At 36.4% G+C, this 22,953-nt stretch overlaps 1 protein-coding gene across 5 annotated transcripts in view; it reads right to left on the minus strand.

Moving 5' to 3' along the window:
* The window catches only part of Immp2l (inner mitochondrial membrane peptidase subunit 2), an 878,014-nt gene that overhangs the window by 817,409 nt on the left and 37,652 nt on the right, over nt 1-22,953 (minus strand). For 2 of the 5 annotated variants that reach the window (XM_063238763.1, XM_063238766.1), the window contains exons 2-4: nt 14,233-14,330; nt 12,564-12,640; nt 11,881-12,017 (exon numbers count right to left, since the gene is read on the minus strand). In XM_063238763.1, the coding sequence (XP_063094833.1) occupies nt 11,881-12,017; nt 12,564-12,640; nt 14,233-14,246 (228 nt within the window). In that variant the 5' untranslated portion in view covers nt 14,247-14,330. Of the gene's footprint in view, nt 1-11,880; nt 12,018-12,563; nt 12,641-14,232; nt 14,331-22,953 lie in introns of those variants that run through there. The other 3 variants (XM_063238759.1, XM_063238753.1, XM_063238755.1) reach the window with 3 other exon arrangements.

The following is a 22,953-nucleotide window of genomic DNA, read 5'->3' on the forward strand; positions in this document are numbered from 1 at the left end:
GTGGCCTAGCTGTCCTCACCAGGAGCTCCCCTCCATTGCATCTATGCATAAATTGTAGCCTGCAACTCCCAGTAGCTCAACTTCCCTTTTCTCAACTTCAGGATAGTTATAAAAGTTATAAGCATTAAGTAGAAACTATACTGCAAATACTGAACTTTTATTTTTCCCTGGCTAGTAATACACAGTCTGATGTTCTCTTGGGTGCTGAGCAGTGAGCCTTAGCTCTTGGGCAGCCATGTGATCACGAGGGTAAAAATAACATCTCTACAGTGTGCTGTGCTGCTGAGCTATGATGTTGACTAGGAAGACGCACTAAATGCATTTTCGACTTCTTTGTTCAGTGGACTTAGCAAGACATATTGATAAGGTGACATTCTATAACACTGAGTCAAAATAGAGTACTTGCACTCCTCACTATTTCTTTCGCTTACAACAGAACACCCCAAGAATAATACACTGCAAGGTGGCAACAAGACAGACTAGAAATGAGGGAAGTTAGAACCTGAGGAATGGCACCATGTAACAGCCCTAGGTTTCCCTGTTGTTTGCCATATATTCTAGATGAATAAAGAAGCCACTGCAGAAGCTACTACGCAGAAACTGTAAGGGTGTGAGGGGTGAGAAAGCACCTAATCTCTCTAAAGAAAAGAACTAGAAAAAGAATGACCTAACAGGACAGAAAACATTTTGACAACAACTACACTAACCCTGTCAAACAAATCCCAACCCCTCAATGCAGCAGAGAAAAGTAGGCAACCATGAGATGGGATGGGTAGGCTGCTCAGGACCACCACCCCACCACCATTGGGTGCTGCCCTCAGGCAGCAGAGGGCCAGACTGGAAGACAAGTAGTGTCATCAGCTGCCCACCTACTGGTTGGGAAGAGACTGCTCCACCCAGGACTAATAGATTTGTATTATCTTGGCAATTTCTTAAAAAGTAAACACAAATGTACCATGCCACTACTAGTACACTCCTAGAAAGAGTGTGAAGTATAGTAAAAGAGGCACAATGTATGCAATGTACTCTCAAACTGGTCTGTAACACAAATAGTAAGAGTGTGTATATGTATATATGTAGAAATAGAGAAGAGAGAAAAATTGAGGAGGGAAAGGAGAAGAAAAACAAGGGAGAGAATAAAATAAATGTGGCAAAATATTAAAAACTGGTATACCTGAAAATTCATGAGATTTCTCTGCACTACTCATAACTTTTGTGTAGCCCCTGCAAGCTGCTGCCATCATCAAAAAGCTTGTTTCCTGCAGGCTGCCAGTGTGGGCAGGGGGACACAGCCAGATTCATCCCTGTTCACCTACCTCCACTGCTGGAAAGCTTGCCTCCCTAAAGTAACCAGCACAGGCAGGCAAAAGCAATCAGATATGCCCCCATGCACCCGCAGGCCACCATTGGAAACCTTTGCTTCCTTTGGACAGCCAGCACCCATCAGGAAAATCAGACAAACACTCTTATGTGCCTGCCAGCTTTGAGGGAGTCCCAGTATAGACACACAGACAGAGAGAAGCAGAGCAGCAGCCCCACCACCACACACCCCTGGCCATCTGGAAAACCTTAGTGTTGCTGTACAGGTCTAGAGAAGCCTGTCCTATGCCCTGCTACCTCCAGGGAATCTGGAGTCAGAGAAACTCAGGTGCCTGGCCCATTCCCTTATACTTCAGAGAGGCAGCCAACATAGGAAGTGCCTGGGACCCTACAACCTTCTTGTTAGGAAGAATCCAGGAAAATGTCAAGACCAAGGAGCAAAAGGCAACCTCAGACCTCCAGCCTACACAGAACAAGTCTGGGAGGATAGACGTGGAAGAAGATAGAAGTTACACACCTGAAATCTCTGAGAGGATAACAACTGAAGTAAAGAAACAACTTTACGAGATTGTAAGAGTAATCAGAGATAAAAGTAGTATCTCAGATAAAAGAAGAAATCACAAACATAATGAAAGAATTACTGAGCATATCTAAAGAAGACATAGATTTAAAAAAAGAGGAACATAGAAAAATGGTGGAAACCTTGAATAAACACTATAGGAAGGAATTACAATGCATGAAAGAGATATCCAGGAAATTAAAAAATTGATCAAATGCTCGCAAAAACCACTTGAAAGACAGAGAAGATAGTCTTTCAGACCCTGAAGACAGGATCACAGCTAGCGATCATGAAAAGATCTCTTAGAAATAAAAAGGAACTAAGAAATAACAATTCAGTGGCCGGAAGACAACACAAAGAAAAATAATTTAAGAATGATAGGTATCAGCAAAAAAGCAGGAGCCGACACAAATGACATAAAAAGACTATTTACAGAAATAATAGTAGAAAACTTCCGAAACATGAAAAAAGGATCTGGCATACAAATAAGTTAGGCATATACAAGTCCAACTAGCCATAATCAATGTAAATCAATACCCAGACATATAATAATCAAAATCCAATCAGCACAAGAACAGAATATCAAAAGCTGTTAGAAAAAAGAAACAGATCACCTATAAAGGAAAATCCCTTAGAATCATAGCAGACTTCTCTACACAAACCATCAAATCAAGAAGTTTGGAGTGAAGTGTTTCAAATCCTGAAAGAAAACAACTTCCAACCCAGATTGATGTTATCCTTTCAAAACTGATGGAAAAATAAGATACTTCTATGATAAAGAACAACTGAAGGAATTCATGACCACCAAACCAACACTACAGAGAGTGTTGAAGGATATTCATACAACCACGGTCACCTATACCGTGGTTCCAGGAACAGCAGCAAGAGGGGGATCACCAAACAGGACAGGCAACTGAACAAAGTGGAAAAGTGGAGGACCAACAGCAGGAGAATAGCATGGCAGAGATGAACCAATACATGTCAAGTACAACCATTAAAGTAGATGTCCTCAATTCACCAATAAAAAGAAACACAGGAAGCGCAGATCAAGAAACAAGATCCACCAATATACTGCATACAAGAAACATATTTAACTCAAAAGGAAATTCATAGACTGAAAGTCAAAGGAGAGAAAACAATTGTTCTATACAACAGGAGACCAGAAAAAAGCAACTTGAGTAACTTACCCATCAACCACAGAATGGATAAAAAAGACATGATATTTTTTTACATGGAAAGCTACTCAGCTATGAAGTAGGATAATCTCAAGGCTCTTGTAGGTAAATGGATGCAACTGTAGATCATGCTCCTGGGTGAAATGGTTTGGACTCATGCAGGTGAACTCTGAGTTATCTCCTAGCACAAATTAAAAAAAAGATGAGAGTTATCCAAAATGCACAATAGTTATTTGTAAGCGATAGGGGAAGAAACACCTAAAAAGGGAAAGTAGTAACCACTTTTAATTTCCTATTATCTTGTTTTGAATCCTTGTGTTGTTTTCATAATTTTATTTGGTTTGGTTTCATTCTGTCTTGTTTTCTTAGCTCTGTGTCTGATGGCATGGGCAGCTATTTCGAAGATAACAAGATATATTATGGTAAACACTGTTGACTTCCTATTATTTTGTTTTGAAGTCCTATAATGCTTTTATTCTTTTGATTTGATTGGTTTTATTCTGTTTTGTTTTGTTTAATATTATTATGTGTGATGGTGTGGAAGGCTATTTTGAAGAGAACAAGAGACATTATGGTAGCCATTGTTCATTTCCTATTATCTTGTTTAGAAGTCTTGTAATGCTTTCATATTTTTGCTTTGATTGGTTTTATTGCTTTGGTTTTTTTTTTTTTTAACTAAGCATGATGGTATGGACAGCAATTTTGAAGAAAATGACACATTATGGTAGCTAATTAAAAGAGAATGAGAGACATTATGGTAGCCATTGTTGATTTCCTATTCTCTTGTATCCTGTATCACTTGCACTGTTCTGTTCTGATTTACTTTACTGCATTTTGTTTTGTTTGGTTCCCTATAAAATATAATTTTAAAAAAGTAAATTCTTCTGAAGTGGTAGAATAAAACCATATTTGTATGATGGGCAGGAATTTAAATAATTAGTTGTGACTGCGGTTAATATTGCCTGTAGGTTTTACATGAAAAATCATAAACATACCTGATTTACTGTTTCTAATGTTACTGTAACCTAAAACTACTTGTGTGAAATTGTGATATATTGTGCTATGATTTTGGATATTTTGACTGTCACCTGGTTCCTCAAGCATTTTATAGATAATTGTTGGCTGAAATAGAAAGAGAAACTTTCGAGATCTAAAAAGAAAATGTTTCTGTTTCAAGCTTGGTCACATTTATAATTTTCTATTGCTCACTAAAAAAATAAAAAATAAAAAATAAACCTTGTGTGTAAATCTAAAAATAAATCAACAGATTTTTTTTTTCAGACTCTGACCCAGTCTCACTAGGTTGTGCAAGCTGTCTTCAAACAAGATCTTCCTGCCTCAGCCTCGAATTATAGGCATGGGCCACTATACCCAGCTTAACAACTTTTAAAAGATGTAATAAAGCAAGCATTTAAATAACATAATTCTAGCTATATAAAATAGAAGTATATAAGCATTATCTCATGGGAAGTGAAAAAAAATCCATAAAGGAACACTATAAAGTTATTGCTCAGCAGCTGTTTCAAGATCACATATGTTTGTTGCTATAAATACAAACTATTTGAATTCTCAGCTAAATGATAGGTTACTGAACTGTATAAAAACTTATAACATTCTAAGGTGTAAAAATCTCAGGTGAGATTTTCATGCCAAAGGTAGGTTGGGATGCAAGCCATAAAGTGTTCCAGCATGAAATCTTGGCCTCCTCAACATCAGCCTCAGCAGAGCAAAGGGAACCAGAGCAGAGAAGAGTCAGTGCCCGGAGGAAATTTGTGCCAGGTACTTACAGCACTTTGGAAGTATAAATTCAGCAGGTGACATAAAACTCCCTAACTCTTCCTTAATCACTAGGCTATAAATCACAATGTATCTCCTCCCTTGAGAGTCTGTACCAGCTTCCCAGAATGTCAAAATAACAGTTACAACCAAAAATGACTATAAGGATTATGAAGCTCATTGTAAGTTAAAAAAATTAATAAAATAAAATAGAGATTGAGAAAAAGAGGCTTTTTGCTTGCTTTTTTGACAGAACTTTTAATTTTAGACCCAGCAGGAAATAAGATAATGACTGCAAAGAGCTAGGTAGCAATCTGCGAGACTTATTACAAAGCAATTTCTTCAGGCTCATACAGAGGTAGCTGAAAAATCAAGACAATTTCAAACAAATGAATGTGCTGCTGGCCAATAAAGATCTCAATGCTGAATAAATTCTATTTTTCCCCAAATTCTCTGATTTTTCAAAGATATTTTGCATAATTATATCTCGGAAATCTGAGCTAGAGACACAGTATAATGTAACAGTGTTTTCAAATATCCTTCTCTCTTGTCATGTGCAATGGACAAAACAAAGAAATATACTGTATAAAATTATACAGCAATCACAACAAAAATAAGATAATGAAACTTAAACATTGCCTTCAGTTTTTAGCCTTTAATTTTAATTTTAAATGTGGGCAGCATTCACCCCCTATTGTAAGAACCAGTGACCATGGTACAGGCATTCTCAATCAAATAAAATCTAAAAGTTTGGTATAAAGGCATTAGGGCCCCCTTTTTCTCTAAGAACCTCTCTAAGCCACGAAGTTCTAATTTGAATAACTGCATTCCACCTACATAAATTCCCTCTGTAATTTCAACTGTATATATTATCAGTCTTCATTTCCCAAATTAAATTAATGTCATGCAATGTGGTGTTTCTTCAAAAAAAAAAAGTCATCTTTCATCAGCATCCTTTCAACAACCAGTAGAAGTGATTCATGTGCACCAGAGGGGGAATAGGCTAGTATGAGTAATCATTAACCAGCAATTTATGCCATTATTCATTGTGTGCCAAGCATTGCAAAAGCAACCTCTCATCCCATAAAATAAATGTACCTCTGCAACTCTATGAAAAATCAAACATTTCATATACTGAATTCTATTTGCCATTTAAGTACATCAACATACCATAAAAAACTTTAGTTTCAGGTGTGACTTATTTTCATGTTATCTATGACTTAATAGCTGAAATGTCCCATATTTGATCATCTCTATCCTTCTAGGCAGATACTTAATGAATTGTAAATAGTGGAAACCTAACCTAAGAAAAGAACCACTGAGTAGTTTTTAAAAAGTTGTATTTTTCATAAGACAAAATCCTGAAACAAGTTTCCCCTAGTAAATTACAACTCAATAGAATGTTTGAAGACTTAGAGTTCTAAAAGCAAAATCTGTTACAGTGAATTTCCAGTGTTTCCATAACAATATTTATTCAATTGCCCAAATGACCAGGATTACATGTCCCTTTAATAAGTTTGGGTTCTCTATTCTTTGGATTTTCTTCACCAACATGAATACATTTGTTTAATTTGCCATGGAATATCTATCTCAAATCTAAACACATCTAAAAGAGATCAGTCCATTCTAGATTTCAGTACTCACAATATCATTTGATCCCAATTTTGCCAGTGTTGGTAAAGAACAGGGATCTCAAAGTTAAATACAACTTTTTAGATGACTCCCAAAATCAACTGTATTTTCCTTGTGATAGAATTTTGGCATGGCTGAAAAGATAAGAAGTATGAAATATAAATGACCTTTATTTTAAGAATGTGGGGAGAGAGACCCCTTGACCCTCCGGGGTCTGGCATTGCCTCCAGGGGCTGGCATTCTCTCTCCGTGGGACAGGTGGAGTAGGGGCATACATGTAGCTTCGGTTGGGGTGGTGTCTAAGGGGCATTAGTGATGCACAGGTAGCCCATTGGTATTCATTTCGTGCCACAGGTAGATTCCTAGGGGCGGGGAAGATAGAGCTCAAGATAGAGCCCCTGGTTCCCCCTCCCAGCTTCACAGGCTACAGTGACCGGCCTAGGGTAAGATTCTTTCACCTTGGAATCATATGGGCTGCAGTGTATGTACTCACAACTGTACCTCCCCTCTCTACCTTTGTTAAACTTTCCCAAGGACAGAAATACAGGACTACTCAGGGATTCTGGGATTGAGACCAACTTACTTTGAACAGTGGAATGCAACTGGAGGAATTAAAGTTCTGAGCGAGACAATAAAGGTCTCTGAGTGTTTTTTCCTACCCTCTGTGTCTTGCTATCAGCATAAGAAGAGTGAGTGTACCCCAGGTAGTTGCCGCTCTGCAGAGAGGACTGAATCAAACCAACAGCCTAGAGTGAAGGCAGTCAGCCCAATAGACTCCTGAGCAAGAAATAAAGATCTGAAATCCTGGAGTTGCTTGTTGCCATGCAAAAGTTAATATGATGCCAATAATAAAAGAAGTTTGGGTATAATTTTCTGGTACCACTCTGTCTCAATTCAAATTTACAGGTTAATTCTCCAAAATAGTATCTAAAACAATCAAATGTTCATTTCTAAATGTACCAAAGTTGACGAAACATTTATCTGAGAGCTTGAAGCTTCCACATTAATTTCATCTGAAGATGGATCCATTACCAAGGATTAATAATTCTTGAACTTCCTCTATTAAAGTAAAAGCACCTTGTAAGCAGAATCTCTTGTCTGATTCATCACCCCCTGTAGCCCCTAACATAATGTTTTGTACTTAATGGTAGCTTGATAAATGATTCTGTGTCCTGACATACTTACCAGTGCTTTTCAATATTATCCATACACCAAAAAGATATTCTGAGATGTGAAATTAATCATATATCCGAAATGACAGAGATGCTCAGATATGATCTTTCTATCTGAGTACATAGGAGAATGAGTACTATCCAATAACGGTGTTTAAGACTGATAACCCACATCAATATAAAGTCCTTCAAAATGGCACACAGAGCCCTTCAATGAATACTGAGATGCCAAACAGGTAGTTAGATAACACTTCCCACCAGTGCCACACACAAACACACAGAAATACACTAAGTAGCAAGGTGTAGTCCCAAAGGATGTACCCCAGAGGGTCCTGGCAACCTGTGAGTCTAGACTCTAGCACTTTTTAATCTTGAATATTTTTTTTTCTTCTTTGAGATAGGATCTCACTATGCAGTTCAGGGTGATCTTGAGCTCACTTTGTAGCCCAGGCTGGTCTTGAGCTCACAAGAATCCTCTTGCCTCAGCCTCTGGAGCATGCCACGGTACCTGGCTCTTGAATCTCTCTGACACCGCTCCTCTTCTGTACTGTAGAACTATTCACGGCCCAGTAGATGATTTCCCTCATCATCCTCTATCACCCAACAAATCTAGGTATCTGTGTCATTTATTTTCTATTTCTTTATTTGTTGCCTTTTCTTTTTCTGTCTTCCTTTCACACTTCTAAACTTTGGAATAAGAAAAACTCATCACGTACTAAAATGCCCCTCTTCAAGACAAACCAACAAAGTGCCTCACACCAGAGGTAATTTTCAGGCCTCAGAGACAAAACAGACAAAACAAAACATTCTTGCAGGATGCTCTAGAACTTGGCTCCACATTTAGAGAAATTTCAAGAAAAGAATTTATTCTAGTACTCATGCTAACCTTCATGATCTAAACGTTCAGTTCATCAAAACTATATGCCCAAATTATCTTCAAATATGCTAAAACTTCTTGATTCCTAAATTTCATCATTGCTTTTACCATGGTGTAATGATGTCTAGTGAAATTATAAATGAAGTTGGCTGTTCTACCCAAAGTTAGGCTCAAATTCAGAAAATATAGACCTAACTGTAGTAAATATATATTTTTCCTCTTTTTCCAGAAGAACATCCTTCCACTTTTATTTTGAAAATTGCACCAGCTTTTCCTGGAAACACCTATACTCCACTCCCAGTTCCCACAGAATAAAACAGTTTAGGCAGACCCTCTCATTGTCTTACAGTGCCTTCAAGGTAGGTACAACTAGACCAATCAAGAGACCCCAACATCCTTTTCTGTATTTGTAAAGATAAGATCATGTGATGTGGGCTGAAAGGATCATGGTTCTTTACTCAGGTTTTTCAAACTGAAATTAAGGCTAGAAGAGTGATCTCTCTTAGATGGTGAGGAAACTTGGCATCTGAAGGTACAACAGCTGCCAGCTGCCATGTGGCTGCCCATGTTGAGAAAGCTAGTCTGAGAGAATAAGCCAAAATGCACACAGAGCAGAACTTAAGAGAGAAGACTGACCACTCGGACCGAACTCAAGTACTGCTCCAGTCATCCCTGACAAGTGCTACACTCCTGCCCTTCTCAAGCATACATAATAAACATTCCAATGTCTGTTATATCTAAATTCAGAAAATACAGGTCTATGTAAGTTCAAGTTAATTCCCTTTACATTTATGTAAGTTGAAGTTACTTCCCTATAACCAGTAACCAAGGAAATTCTACATAATATAACAGAAAAATATATGGTATATAATACATAATTCCTCTGAACTAAATAAATTCCAAGGTAGTAAGTTTAATTCCTTTTGGAGGTGTGGCCCAAAAATACTACAGGAAATGTTAACCTCCCTACAGACACCAACACCATCTAATGCACTGCTGACATCATTTGTCCATGGACTTGTACTTAGGAATGACAAGTTTAACACTATCTTCACTGATGACAAGCCTTCTCCTTTCGTAAGACATTTGCTTTCTTGTAAACAAAAATCATAATAGTGTTTAAGTTAATTTTCTTGGCATTTCCCACAGCCATGAATATAGGTGCTAAATAGGAATATACTGGGTTAAAAAATATAAAGATTGCAATACTTGATTGATACATGATCTCCTTGATTATTATGAGATCCAAGATATGAAGGTTTTATATTTTGGAAAAGTCTTTCTCAGAACAGTGATAGTTGTATGGCAAGACACAAATAAAGAAACTGGAGAAAATCATGAGTCTGATTCTTCATTACTAAAAGATATACACTTATAGATGGACTTAAAGGAAACCCAGAGACTAAAAGGTGATTTGGGGTGAGGGAGAGAAAGCTATTTTATTTTATTTTGTCTTTTTCATTTTTTATCAATACCGGGGATCGAACTCAAGACCACCTGCTTGCAAGGCAGGTACTTATGCCGCTGAGCTAAATCCCCAGCCCTGAGAAAGCAATTTTAATCTAAAATGAAGAAATCACCTAACGGATATAACAGCAAGTGTGTTTGGGGGTGTTAAATAGCTGACTTTATCAATGTTTTTGGAACATTGAACACAGCTGTTTGCAGTCTCCCTGTTTGAATGTCCACCTTGTGTTCTTTGATACTGTGATTTGAGGAACTGTTTTCAAGAAAATAGTGTGTAATCTACTAGCAGGTAATTTCTTACTGTTATGGTTTTTTGTTTTGTTTTGTTTTGTTTTGTTTTGTAGTTCTGTATTGCGTGTACCCTTACGCCGCTTTGGTTTGTTTTGTGTTTTTCTCTTTTTCCTCTTAAATAAAAAAAAAAAAAAAAAAAAAAAAAAATGAAGAAATCTGATTCAAAAACTCTACAAAGAAAAAAATGGCTACATTTCTCTAAGGTTTAGGTCCAAAATAGGGCTTTCAGGAACTCAAAAATAAAAAGGCAGTAAATACAAAATCTGATCTGTGTTATATTCTATTTAGAAATAAAGTCATATATAGGTAAATCACTCACCCATGTTTATTGTACTCCAATATTTAAATATTTTTGTATTCAAAGTAAGTGGTTGGTTTGCTCTGAGGTGGTGATCTGCTATGAAGGGAACTTGCAAGCTAAGTTTCGGGTCAGAATTCCCTGACCAGCAGGGCCTAACAACTTCAAAGAACACAAGGAGAACCAGACACAAAGACAGTCCTGTCCTAAACCTCTAAATAGTAATTAACTACTAGAACTCAGGAAGAAGTCTGATTTGCACTACCATAACTACAATAAATAAAATAAATCCATCATAACTCATTAAAGCTGATGCTTATGTCCTTAGTGAGGTCTAACCAAAACAAAAAGAAAAACCAGCTTGTTATTCTTTATATAATATTAATTTCTCAGAAGTTCATATTTGCTTTACAAAGCTATTTATCACAGTGCATGAACTTAATATATGCTAATAATGAGATAAACTAAATCTTACTACAAAAATGCAAAGACTGCTTCCCTGTATGAACTCATAGAGTAAGGTTCAAAATATTAACTAAAGAAAAGTAAAATTTCCTTGAGTTATTCCAGAAGACTATGAAGTACTCACACATAACTTTGGAAATCTCTACTCCAAAGTACTTCCACAGTTCTTAACTTTGTGTTTTTCTTTTCAGTACTTGGGATTGAACTCAGTGCCTTCACACTGAGCTGTATCTCCAGCCTTTGTTTGTTTTGTTTTCTTTCAGGATCTTGCTAAGTCAGTAAATTGCCCGGGATGGGTTTGAACTTGTCTTTCTCTGCCTCAGTCTCTCAAAGGGCCGGGATTACTGATTTGCCCACCACGTCCAACTTACTACACTCCATATTTTCAACCAGCAACTGGCGTAAAGAGCATACTAGAATATCTGGGATCAGTGACTAGGCTTTTGTACAAACTAAAAGTATTTTAGTAGAACAACTGAATTTGACCCAAATCCATCCTGTAACTGTATAATAAATTGATCTTACAAGGATATTCAAATATGGCCATATTCACAGAAACTGGTGTCTATAATGTTTCTCAGAATCTCTATTTACAATTCTCAGAAAGACATCCAACTTTAGCCTGGGAGAAGTATCTGATAATTATTTTTATTCATCTTTACTCTCATGATAATAGTACTGCATTTGAAGATTTTATAAAGAAATTTAGTAAAATGAAATTTCAATTCAATGCCTCTTTTAAAACCTGTGAGTTTCCAGCATAGAAATAAGAACTCCAACTCTCATTTTTGATGCTTGAGAAACAATAAAACCTGTGCTTTAAAAAATGAAGCCAAATTCATTTTCACCTGCATTGATGCTCCTTCCACTCTTGCCACACAGGCAACCCGGTCCAAGAAAGTCACTGCCACAGGCACTGCCACGAAGAAGCCTTTGCAAAAGGCCCTGAAGTATCTTCTCACCCAGCCTTGTGACTGTGCCATGCCTAAAACACAAAGAAAACAAGTATGAATTTAGCATCAAGAAAAGAGAAAAACAGCACAAGAAAAATAAGAGTTAGATAAGTGACCTCATTTCTGAATATATTCCATACTCATCCCTATAATCATTAGAATAAATTTGACTTACAATCCCCAAAAGTAATACATTATTCCTAAAAGATACACTAGGAAAACAAGCAATGTCATGATAATATTCACATTGCACAAATGAATCAAAAAATAGATAAGAACAGGGGAAAGAAAGACAAAAGATTGAGATATATATGCATGAAGACAAAGGGAAGAAGAGGAACAGAGAAAATAATACACATAAATAAATAGTCAAAGTTTGCCTAGATACTTAGTTTTGAAGGTTTTACCCAGAAAATCATATAATTTAAATTTGACATATGAGCAATTGGAACATGTGAGGAATGGGTATCATTACTTATATGACTCAAAAACTGCTGTTGTTATGCACCTGCAAAATAGTTTCTTTCAAAAGATTCTCCTCAGGGCTGTGGATTTAATTCAGTGGCATAAGCGCCTACCTCGCAAGTACACAGTCATGAGTTTGATCTCTGGAAACGGGGGCGGGGGCACTCTTTTCATTTTGAAGGCCTTTTTCCTTTGGAAGATACATGTAAGAGAGGGTGACAATGACAATAAGGGACTTGTAGTTTTCAGACCCTCACAGAACATAAACTTCTCCAGGATAATAAATCTAGGGCGATGGCTTTCCATGTTTTTTAACCATATCTCCATGAAGAAATATGTTTTATAGCAACCTACTACTCATTCATGCATACACATTTATAAGCATACACATATATCACAACAAATAAAAAATAACTAAAAGTGAAACAAAAATATTTACCATTACTATTAATGGACTGTTTTTCACTTCTTACAACACTGTAAGTTGCTAGGGCTGAGACTGTAAGCTCAGTGGCAGAGCACTTGCATAGCATGTACAAAGCCCTGGGTTCAGTCCCTTTAACTAAAAATAACTTAAAAACTCGTCAGTCGCAAATCACTAAATTAATTTTCAGACTCTCTAGAGGCTCTCAACCTGCAATTCTATCTAAACTGGTCTATGAATATTCCAATCACTAATTCCCTCTAAAATCTTCATTATGTCATACCGTAAGAAAATGTAATAATCAGATGTGGTTAATTCTTACTATCTTATGGCATAAATGAGGGTGATATGCATTCAAAATAAGAGTAAAAGTATTTTCCTTACAGCTTTACCAACATAGATTGCACATATCAGTACATTCACCCAAACTAGTAATTTTTATATCTAACTGAAATAAATGTAACTACAAGCTTCAGAAAATAAGCAATTTTAAACCATGTTTTCATTCCAACTCATCTAACAACTGTAATCTTAAGTAAAATTGCTTATGAGTTTCTACATCTGGTACCCAAGAAATGTGTTTGACCCAAGGTACTACATGCTTCTGTGAGCAGCCTCAACCACTGCACTCCTGGAATAGTAAATTTGTTTGACAAGTTTCATTCATACACACCCTGCTTTAATGTAAGCCCCTTAATAAAATTAATTTCTCTTCAGTACCATTGCTTGCCTTGAATCAAAAGACCTTTACTAACTCCCTTTACACATTTCCACAAGAGATTCAATATACTTTTTTCAAAGGACTGTTTTACAAAGATCCCATTTATCATCTTCTACATGACTTGGCAACAGAAGAATAACTTTGGTATATTCATTAAATCAGTGCCTTCGGGATGCAAAAGATGCATTTTCTCCTACATTGCATTTCATTAGCTGAGTCTCTCTGAAAACACTTCTAACTGAAGTTAGAAGTCAAACATCACTTTTATTAAATTTAAAAGTTCACTGACCTCCACATCTTTTCTTTTTAATGTTTCCCAAAATTACAAATAAGCATGAAGATTCCAGACTGTGAAATATCTGAAGCCACCAATAATTTAAGTATTCTGATGTCACACAGAAAAAAACTAGTTGCTGTGCATAAGAGAAAGGAAACAATTCTAAAGTAAACATCAACTCCTCGTTTATCACTTTTGTAGATTCCCGGAGAGCAGTGTTTCCCAAGCTTGCCTTGACCATGATGCGTATACATCCCCACATAGACTTCAAACCCAGAATACCACAAGTGATTCCCTCAGTTAAGAAGTTTAGAAAATACTGACATTTGAGCCTTTAAAGGTTAGGTGTAGTTTACTCACTCTCTTAGGGTCATTATCTTCTCAGAATGAGAATGAGGAGAAAAGCAAGAAACAATTTTATCTGGAACTTTCTCCAAAACTCACAGCTTGCCTCCATGCTGGATTAAAGAAGAAAGCATGTGAAGAACAAATTTTGTACAGGAAATAAACCCTAACATCAGATCCTACTTTTTAACTTCTGCCTGGTTCCATCAGAAAGTAACTTGCAGGGAACTGTGTCTCTGCTCCTGCTGTGACATTTTAATTATTCAAGCATTTATCTACCCCCTGGCTCACTCACTGTTACAACCAGTATTTAATAAGGGTTTCCACAGTGTCAAGCACCCAGAAATCATTAAATAGTGATCAAAACCAGCCACTATCTCTGCTTTCATTAGTTTTTACATTGTACTACAGAACAGCAATGTATGTATGTGTCTAACTGAAATAAATGTAACTGCAGACAAACTTTAGAAAATAAGCAATTTTAAAACATGTTTTCAATTCAACTCATCTAACAACTATAATCTTAAATAAAATTGCTTATGAGTTCCAAATCTGGTACCCAAGAATTGTGCATGCTTCTGTGAGCGGCCTGAAGCCTGCATTCTTGATACATAATATGTATCAGATATGATTTTATATATATATATATATATGATTGCCAAAAATGTGCTATGAGAGATACAGAGGTCAGATACAGAAAAGGTCTCTGAAGAAGAAAGTGAATGGAAAGATGACCAGATATTTCCTAGATAAAGGATTAAAGGGTAGGGAAGGGCATTCCTAAAAGTGTCAGTGTCACATGCAAAGCTCCTGTGGCAGGAATGACTGCCATAATGAAACAACTGAAACAAGGATGGTGAAATAAAGGACAAAGAAAATGGGAGCACTTTAGAACTTAAAGGGCAGGAGGAACAGTGTAAATGTCAAAATAGGTAGGACCTCACAGGTCTTGAGAGGATTTTGCTGCAAATGACAAGTAATTGAAATATTTTAAAAAGGGTAAATTACATTACCCACATTTCAAAATGATTACTCCAGCTGACTGACTACATGGAGCAGCAACGAGTATAGAGAGAACAGAATATTTTATTGGCCCAAGAGAAGTGATGATAGTAGGTTGAAGTAGGATAGCAGTGTAAGTGAACTTAAACACGCAGATAGTAGACATTTCAGAACCTAAAAAGACAAGACCCAAAAGTGAATGACAATGATGATGAAGAGAGATAAGAAAAGGAAGTGTCACGAGAGAGCAGTGACCCATTAAAGATCTGGAATTTCATCCCTGTCTCATTCTGAATTACTAAAAACATATTTGCAGTTCAGTTCTTCAAACTTTTATTTAATTCGACCATGTATACGGCAATGGGTTGGGGACAATGGGCAGAGCAGTGAACAAGATGTGCTCTTTCCCTCAGGGAGCTACAGTGAACCAAGGCAGAGTGCCAGGAGGTAAGTACTCCCAGTGGAGGTGAGCATTAAATAGACTGGTGGCCTCTAACCAATGGACGCTATCCATCAGGAGATGATTAGGGACAGTGCCCCAAAGGAAAAGAGTCTTGGAGGTAAAATCTGGGCATTTCAGGCAAAAGGAGCCACATAAGTGAAGGCCTAAGAACAAAGAAAACACTGCTATTTAAGAAAGTAAAAGAAGGGGCTGGGGATTTAGCTCAGCGGCATAAGCGCCTGCCTTGTAAGCAGGCAGTCGTGAGATCGATCCCTGGTACCGATAAAAAGAAAAAAGACAAAAAAAAAAAAAAAAAAAAAGTAAAAGAAGTTCAGTTTGGGTAAGTACAGACAAAAATTGCATGTTTTTCTCTCATTGTTGAGACAAAATACAAAATTAAGGAAGGAAATGTTTATCTAGCTAACAGTCTATGGAGGTTTCAGTCCACAATCAGCTGGCTCCAAGACAGAATGGCATGGTTGAGGAAAAACAGTTCATGGAGAGGAAGACAGCAAAAGCAACAAGAGCCAAAAGGGTGGTGAGAGAGCAGAACAGGTCTCTTTCCCTCCCTTATGTCATATTCAGGCTACCTCCTCCCCAGGGGAAGTGTATCATTTACACTCATTATCCCAGCATTGGACCAAGAATCAGTCATAAATGCTGTAAGTCTGCCTCCACGACCACATAAGTCTTTGGGGGGACATATAGACACAAACCATAACATTATGTTAATTTTTAATTCAGTAAAAATTTATCTATTGAGTATCAAGCACCAATGCTAAGTGCAGAAGACAAAAAGACATACAGTATAACACCATTTAAAAACCTTCAGTAGGGTTATGGATTTAGTTCAGTGGCATAAGCACCTGCCTGGCAAATACAAGGTCATGAGTTAAATCCCCAGTACCAAAAAAAATAAAGTAAAATAAAATAAATATCCTCAGTAGACAATACTTAATACTTTCTATATAAATGTACATGTGTACACAAAAAATATTTTTAAATGGAACATTTGTATTTAAATTTGTAGTTGTAAATACAAAAAATATTTTTAAATGGAACATTTGTATTAAATTTGTATTTAAATTATTCAACATCCATATGTCACATATAATTATTAAGATAAAGGGGAAAAAGGCAGATATCAAAATGGTAACAGTAGTTATTTCTGAATGATGAGAATGGAAATGAAAATCTTCCATGTACTTTTGTTGGTTTCTACCACTTAAAAAAGGCAAATCAATAGTCCCTGTCCTTACATCAGTATGATATACAGATAGCATGGAGTATCAATAGCTTTAATCTTTTTCCCATCACAAACCATGCTTTTTTGTTTCTCTGCTGCTGTAGGTCAAACACAAACATGGAGTGAAACTCTTCCCTATTTGCAATCAATGTACTTAACTGAATACAATGTTTTAGATAGCTAAATTAGGTTACCAAGGTATACTGCACGAAGGAGTACTGCACATTTGTGATAATTTAAAGGGTCTGCCAAATGTTTGCTACTTTTACTCTAAGTTTCACAGAATGTAATTATTGTAAGAACTCTCTTTATTTTTCATGGAGCCTTGTGTATGGACCATCACAAACTAAGTTGGAATATGAAGATGCCAAAGCTATCCCAGTTACAAGACACTGTGCAGGAGTGAAATGTAAGTAACAGGGGTGGGAGCAGCACAGCATAAGTTGCAACAAATTCACATTCTCCAAATGCTAAGCCACCCTTCACTTCCTATCTATATTTTCCAGATACTCCTATTCCATTCAGTTACTGTGGTCCCTAGCAAGGAGCACAGTAAGCATCAAAGCTCTGTCTCAGCCCAAATCTAGTCATATGACCTGAAATCCAAAAAAAAAAAAAAAAAAAAAAAAGAAAAGAAAAGAAAAGAAAATTCAGGAGGCAGATAGGGAATTAGATTCAATTTATAAGATCCTTTCAAGGCCTAGCATTCTTTATTTCTATAATTTTTCATCTTTTTAACTTTTCTCCAGGACGTTAGCAAATGTAAAGACAAACACTCAATCTTTTACTGACTAAAAAAAGATAATGAAGTTTGCCTTTTAGGTTTGAGTCTTCTGTAAATGTTGACAAGAAAAAATAAAGTGCTAGCTTTTATTAAATGTCTACTTAAAAAGGGCAGCAGAGAGAAGAATCAGGACACATCACATGAAACACACACACACACACACATACACACACGTGCTTTAAATACAGGGAAAGACTGAAAGCAGATGCTGTTCCATTTCTCATTCCCACAACTCCACTGCTCACAGCATGCCCTTATCCCTATACAGCAAAGTCAGGCCGAGAGTTTTGCTACTAAGAGATCGCCAAGGAGCAGTGGAAGGACCACTAGCCTGATAGTGAGCAGGCCCTGCTCCAAGCCAAGGGAGAAGGAGAAAAATAAAAGTTACACTGAGAACCAAGTACAGGCAGTCACTATTTTCAAAGGCTTAAAAGATAAGAGTTAGTACAGTCCTATCCTCTATGAACTGTGAAGGATACCTGTACCTCAAGAGAATAAAACACTCCTAAAAGATAGCAGTCACCACTTAAAAACTAAAGAAGTCATAACAATTAAAGAAATGAAAACAATATTTCTATGTCAAGTCATACCAAATTAAATGGCATTCATATTTTGGAAAAGGTAAGTAAAGTGCTTCCTGGTCTACAAAAATTGTCAAAGTATCACTCAGATGATCTGATCTTTTATGAATACTTCAAAACCAACAGCATCTGCTGCCAGCTTCCTTGAAAAGATTCTCCTTTAATCAATAATACTGTGTTCCTAAACTCATCTCTGGCAAAAGCAGAATAATTTTATCACTTGCCCCAATCTTCTCATAATGTGTGTAAGTCATGTAGGTCCAAAACACTGCTCATGAGGAAATTACTGCTTAAATAGTAAACATACCTGGTTCATTGCTGACATACTTAAACTGGGAATATTTTTAAGTAACTTTTCAGATTCAGTCGAAATCATATTTCCCACCTGCTATACAGCAGGTGAGAGTTTCAGCTCCTCTCCCCTAACAACTCATTATGGCTAGATCATGCATGAATTCACTTAAAAATCACTTTGAATCTGCTTTTATTTCATTCTATACAAAGCCACCAACTACTTATCCATAGCAACAAGGCTATATATATAATCGAGTCATCCCAATTATAAAAACTAAAAGTTGTATGGGAGGTTTGAAGATAACAGGAAAACAATAAGTTGCAAAGTATTATCTTACATAAAATATGACTTTTCAATCGTAAAAGTCAAAGGAGAGACTATCAAATTATGAATATAAGAGAACATAAGAACAGGAAAGCAAATAGCCCTGGCATGCAATTCTTGAGTCACTCTTTTATTTATGTACTTATTGGTCCCATACATATGTCCAGGAATTGTCCCATGGGATGAATATATGATGTAGAATAGACCAGCTTGGTGTCTGCCCATGGATTTGCATTTTCATTCTCTCGATCCTAAGTACCTTCTTTGTGCTAAACATTATGTGAAGGAGCTATAGCACTTCCCCACTGTGACGTCTCACAAGATCATTATAAACAAATAAATAACACATGATCAAGGAGCCATCATCCTCCGTGGATCTTTCCAGCTGACCCCATTACCAATAAATTAACTCTGTAAACAGTTTACACATGAGAAAAACCCAAAGCTACTTGGATACATTTGACTAACATGAAGGTTATAACTGACTCACAACTAATAAACTACAATTTTTGTTCCACTAGAAGATCTACAGAAGCCAAACAATTTTTCAGTGTGACATACCATTTAAGGGCCATCTTGCTTCTTTTGCTTTACGACAAGACATACTACATAATACATTATGTCCCAGTACATTTTTCACTAGACACCAAAATATTTAAGGCAGACTATTTTATAATGAGAAGAAATTTATTTTGGCTCATGATTCTGGAGATATAAGGTCAAGGGTCCACATCTAGTGATGCCCTCTTGCTGACAAAGTCCTGAGGTGGCACAGAGCATCAGATGGCAAAAGATAGGGAACATCTATGTGTATGTGTCCCCTTCTAGTATTTCTCCCTCTTCTTAAAGTCACCAGGAACATGGTGTGGTGACACCATCTAATGCTCTGTGCCACCTCAGGACTTTGTCAGCACAGGGGAGCCTGAAGTTGAACATCATCCAGAGTTTAAGGCCAGCCTGGCCTACACAGGAATTTGAGGCCAATCTGAATTACATAGTGAGAACCTGTCCAAAACAACAACAAAAAGAGTAACCAGGATTCATGGGGGTTCCACCCTAATGTCCTTATCTACTCCTAATCATCTCCAAAATTTCCCACCTTTGAGAACTATTTTTTAAAGCATAATAAAAGTACGACAGTGCCACAATTGGACAACCTAAATAAATTATATCATGTTCACAGAGCTGGGGTGGAGGGAACAAGGAAGGGCTAGAACTCAAAAAAAAAAAAAAAAAAAAAAAAAACCATGACAAGAATGCTGGGTTTAAGAGTAATCATTATGTTTACAACTTTTTTTGTATAAGATTCTTAATTAAAATTCTGGAAATAGAAAAATATATTGCATTTGGCAAATCTCTTGGATAAGAAGGAACTATAATCATGGGAGTAAGGATATGCATGACTAGTGAGAACACTGGGTCACTAGTTTTTGAAAACCATAAAAAAGAAAATCCACAATACTTCACTGGGCCCCTCTGAGAGCTGGCTCAAACCATCCTAATCCTAAAGATTAACCTTATCACGTAATTCCACACAGACAACATTTGACAGCAATTACAACTAAGGCTCAATCTCCTATTTCAGTTATGAAAGTGCCATAAATTCTGCAAAAATGGTTTGCCATAAAAATTAACAAGACAGTGAAAAGCTTTTTAAAGAATGAAAATAAAATTCTATTAAATGATAACCAATAGCAAAGGGATGCTTGGTAAGCTTTAAACTTTAACAAACCCAAATTTGGATTTCAACACTGTATATTTTTTCTAATTTAATTTAAAAACAGCATAAATGCTTTCATTAAAGAAAAGCTAAGCACAGTGTGCACTCTAAGCTAATAATGTGGCAATTTAAATTTAGGTATCAATGAAGCAGACCAAGTACTTATGCACAATCCAACAAAGCATTTAGAGGACTTCTGGACTATTTCACCATAAACTTATTTCCAAAGCAATAATTTTTTGAATAGAATAAATTGTTTCTAGTAATAGAAATCTTTCAGAATAACTTAGAAGAAAATATTGTATTACTTACTCTTTGGGCAATGGGTGTCATTGGCCTTTAAAAATTAAGAGAATTTATAAATAGAAAAATCTCCCTTTTATAACTATACTAGCTTATCTTCATTGAAAAGAAAGATACGTGTTATTATCTGTTTGTCTGGTTTTTGTAAGAATCTCTTTAGTTTATGTATTATATTTTGAAGTATTAAAAAACTTCTCAAAAACCAAAACCAAGATCTAAGAGCGAGAGACAAAAGAGAGAGAGAGAGAGAGAGAGAGAGAGAAAGAGAGAGAGAGAGAGAGAGAGAGAGAGAAGATGGGAAAATTCAGAATTTAAAACAAAAAGAAAAAGAAAAGTCAGGCACAAATTAAATATGAAAAAGAGTAGAAAGTGGGCATCAGGCAATAACACAGGCAACAGGAAAAAGTCACCAGAAACACAAATGTGACACACCACTTCTGAAGCAGACCTCCAAGTGCAAGCTTTGCGCTCCCTACCTACCCTACCTAACATTACTTCTTAAGCATTTATCTTCAGTACTTTTCACAACAACTCTGTTGTCACTTTATTTCAGAATGGTTACAAGAGTCTCACAGTAGCTCAGAAGTAACCACAATAGGAATGGGGGAGAGGGGTCCTTTTCCTTAACTTTTTTATTAGTACATGTCTTGAGTACATGTCATTCCTTGTGGGAACTTGGTACATGTGTATAACACATCTCAGTTATTTTTCATCCTGTTCCTTCCTCCTTCCCTTCACCTTGCATCTCTTGAGCCACTTCCCCTTTGAAAAAGACCTACCTCTTATTTCCTATATCTATCTTTTATCCTGCTCTTTATTTATATTCCATGTTTCTCATTTAAAAAGACCGATACAATATTTAAACTTGTGTGTCTGATTTATTTTATGTAACATTATGGCCTCAAAATGCCTCAAATTAATCCTTCTTCATGGCAGACTAGCGCTCCATTGTGTGTAAATACCATATTTTCTTTATCCGTTCACCTGCTGGTAGACATACAAGCTGCTTTCAAGATTTATCTATTATGAATTGCACGGCTATAAAAGGGGTATGCATATATCACTATCACATGAGATCTTTAACTCTTTGGGGAAGATACCTATAAGACTAGCTGGGTGAAATGGAATTTCTAGATTTAGGTTTTCCTTGGAGGATCTCCATACTTTTCACCATAATGGTTGTACTAGTTTATATTCTCACCAACAATGCACAAGGGTTCCTTTTCCCCTGCAGGTTTACCAACATGTATTATCAATTTGTTTTCTTAATTATGCCCATTCCTTCTGGAGTAAGACAAAATCGCAGTGTTGTTTCTCACATTTTTATTTATTTATTAGTACATGTTTGTAGTACCTAATGTTTACCTTCTTTGTGGGGCACTGATAAGTGTACATGCTCCGTACATCTTAATTCCTGTTTTTAATCCCTGGCCCTGGCTCTTCCCTGGCCCTTCCTTCCATCTCTTGAACTTCTTCCCTTTGAAAATGATCTATCTCCCTACTTCCTATTATCTCTTTTATTTTGTTCTTTATTTATACTTTGGATTCTCATAAAAGAGAAACCCCTAGTATTGTTTTAATTTTCATTTCTCTAATGGCCAGCAATATTGAACATTTCTTCATGTGTCAATTGGCCATCTATACTTCTTTTAAGAAGTGTCTATTCATTTTACTTGCCCATTTGACTGGGTCCTTCTTTTTAAAAAGTCTCATCACAATTCTATCATACCATTACTTTTCATCCTTTAAATACATTTCTTTCTTTCCACAACTGCAAACCAATGTAAATGAACAATCCATCAAACTAAAATGCACGTTAAGAGATAAGGATCAGTAACATGATTCTCCCTTTGAATAGGGTTGGGAGTAGGGAATAGGAAATTTTTCAAAACAATCAATGCCTCTAGACTCCAAAGAGACAAAGACAGGGTGGGAAGATCACAAAAAAAGTGAGATTGAGAATTATGATGTAACTAACAAACATATGGCCAACTCAGGGGAATGCTGCTACTTTTTATAGAATGAAAAATATAAAATTC

Source organism: Cavia porcellus, unplaced genomic scaffold (assembly GCF_034190915.1).
Source record: "Cavia porcellus strain 051 isolate PalLab524CR breed Dunkin Hartley unplaced genomic scaffold, mCavPor4.1 scaffold_2, whole genome shotgun sequence".
Taxonomy (NCBI): Eukaryota; Metazoa; Chordata; class Mammalia; order Rodentia; family Caviidae; genus Cavia; species Cavia porcellus.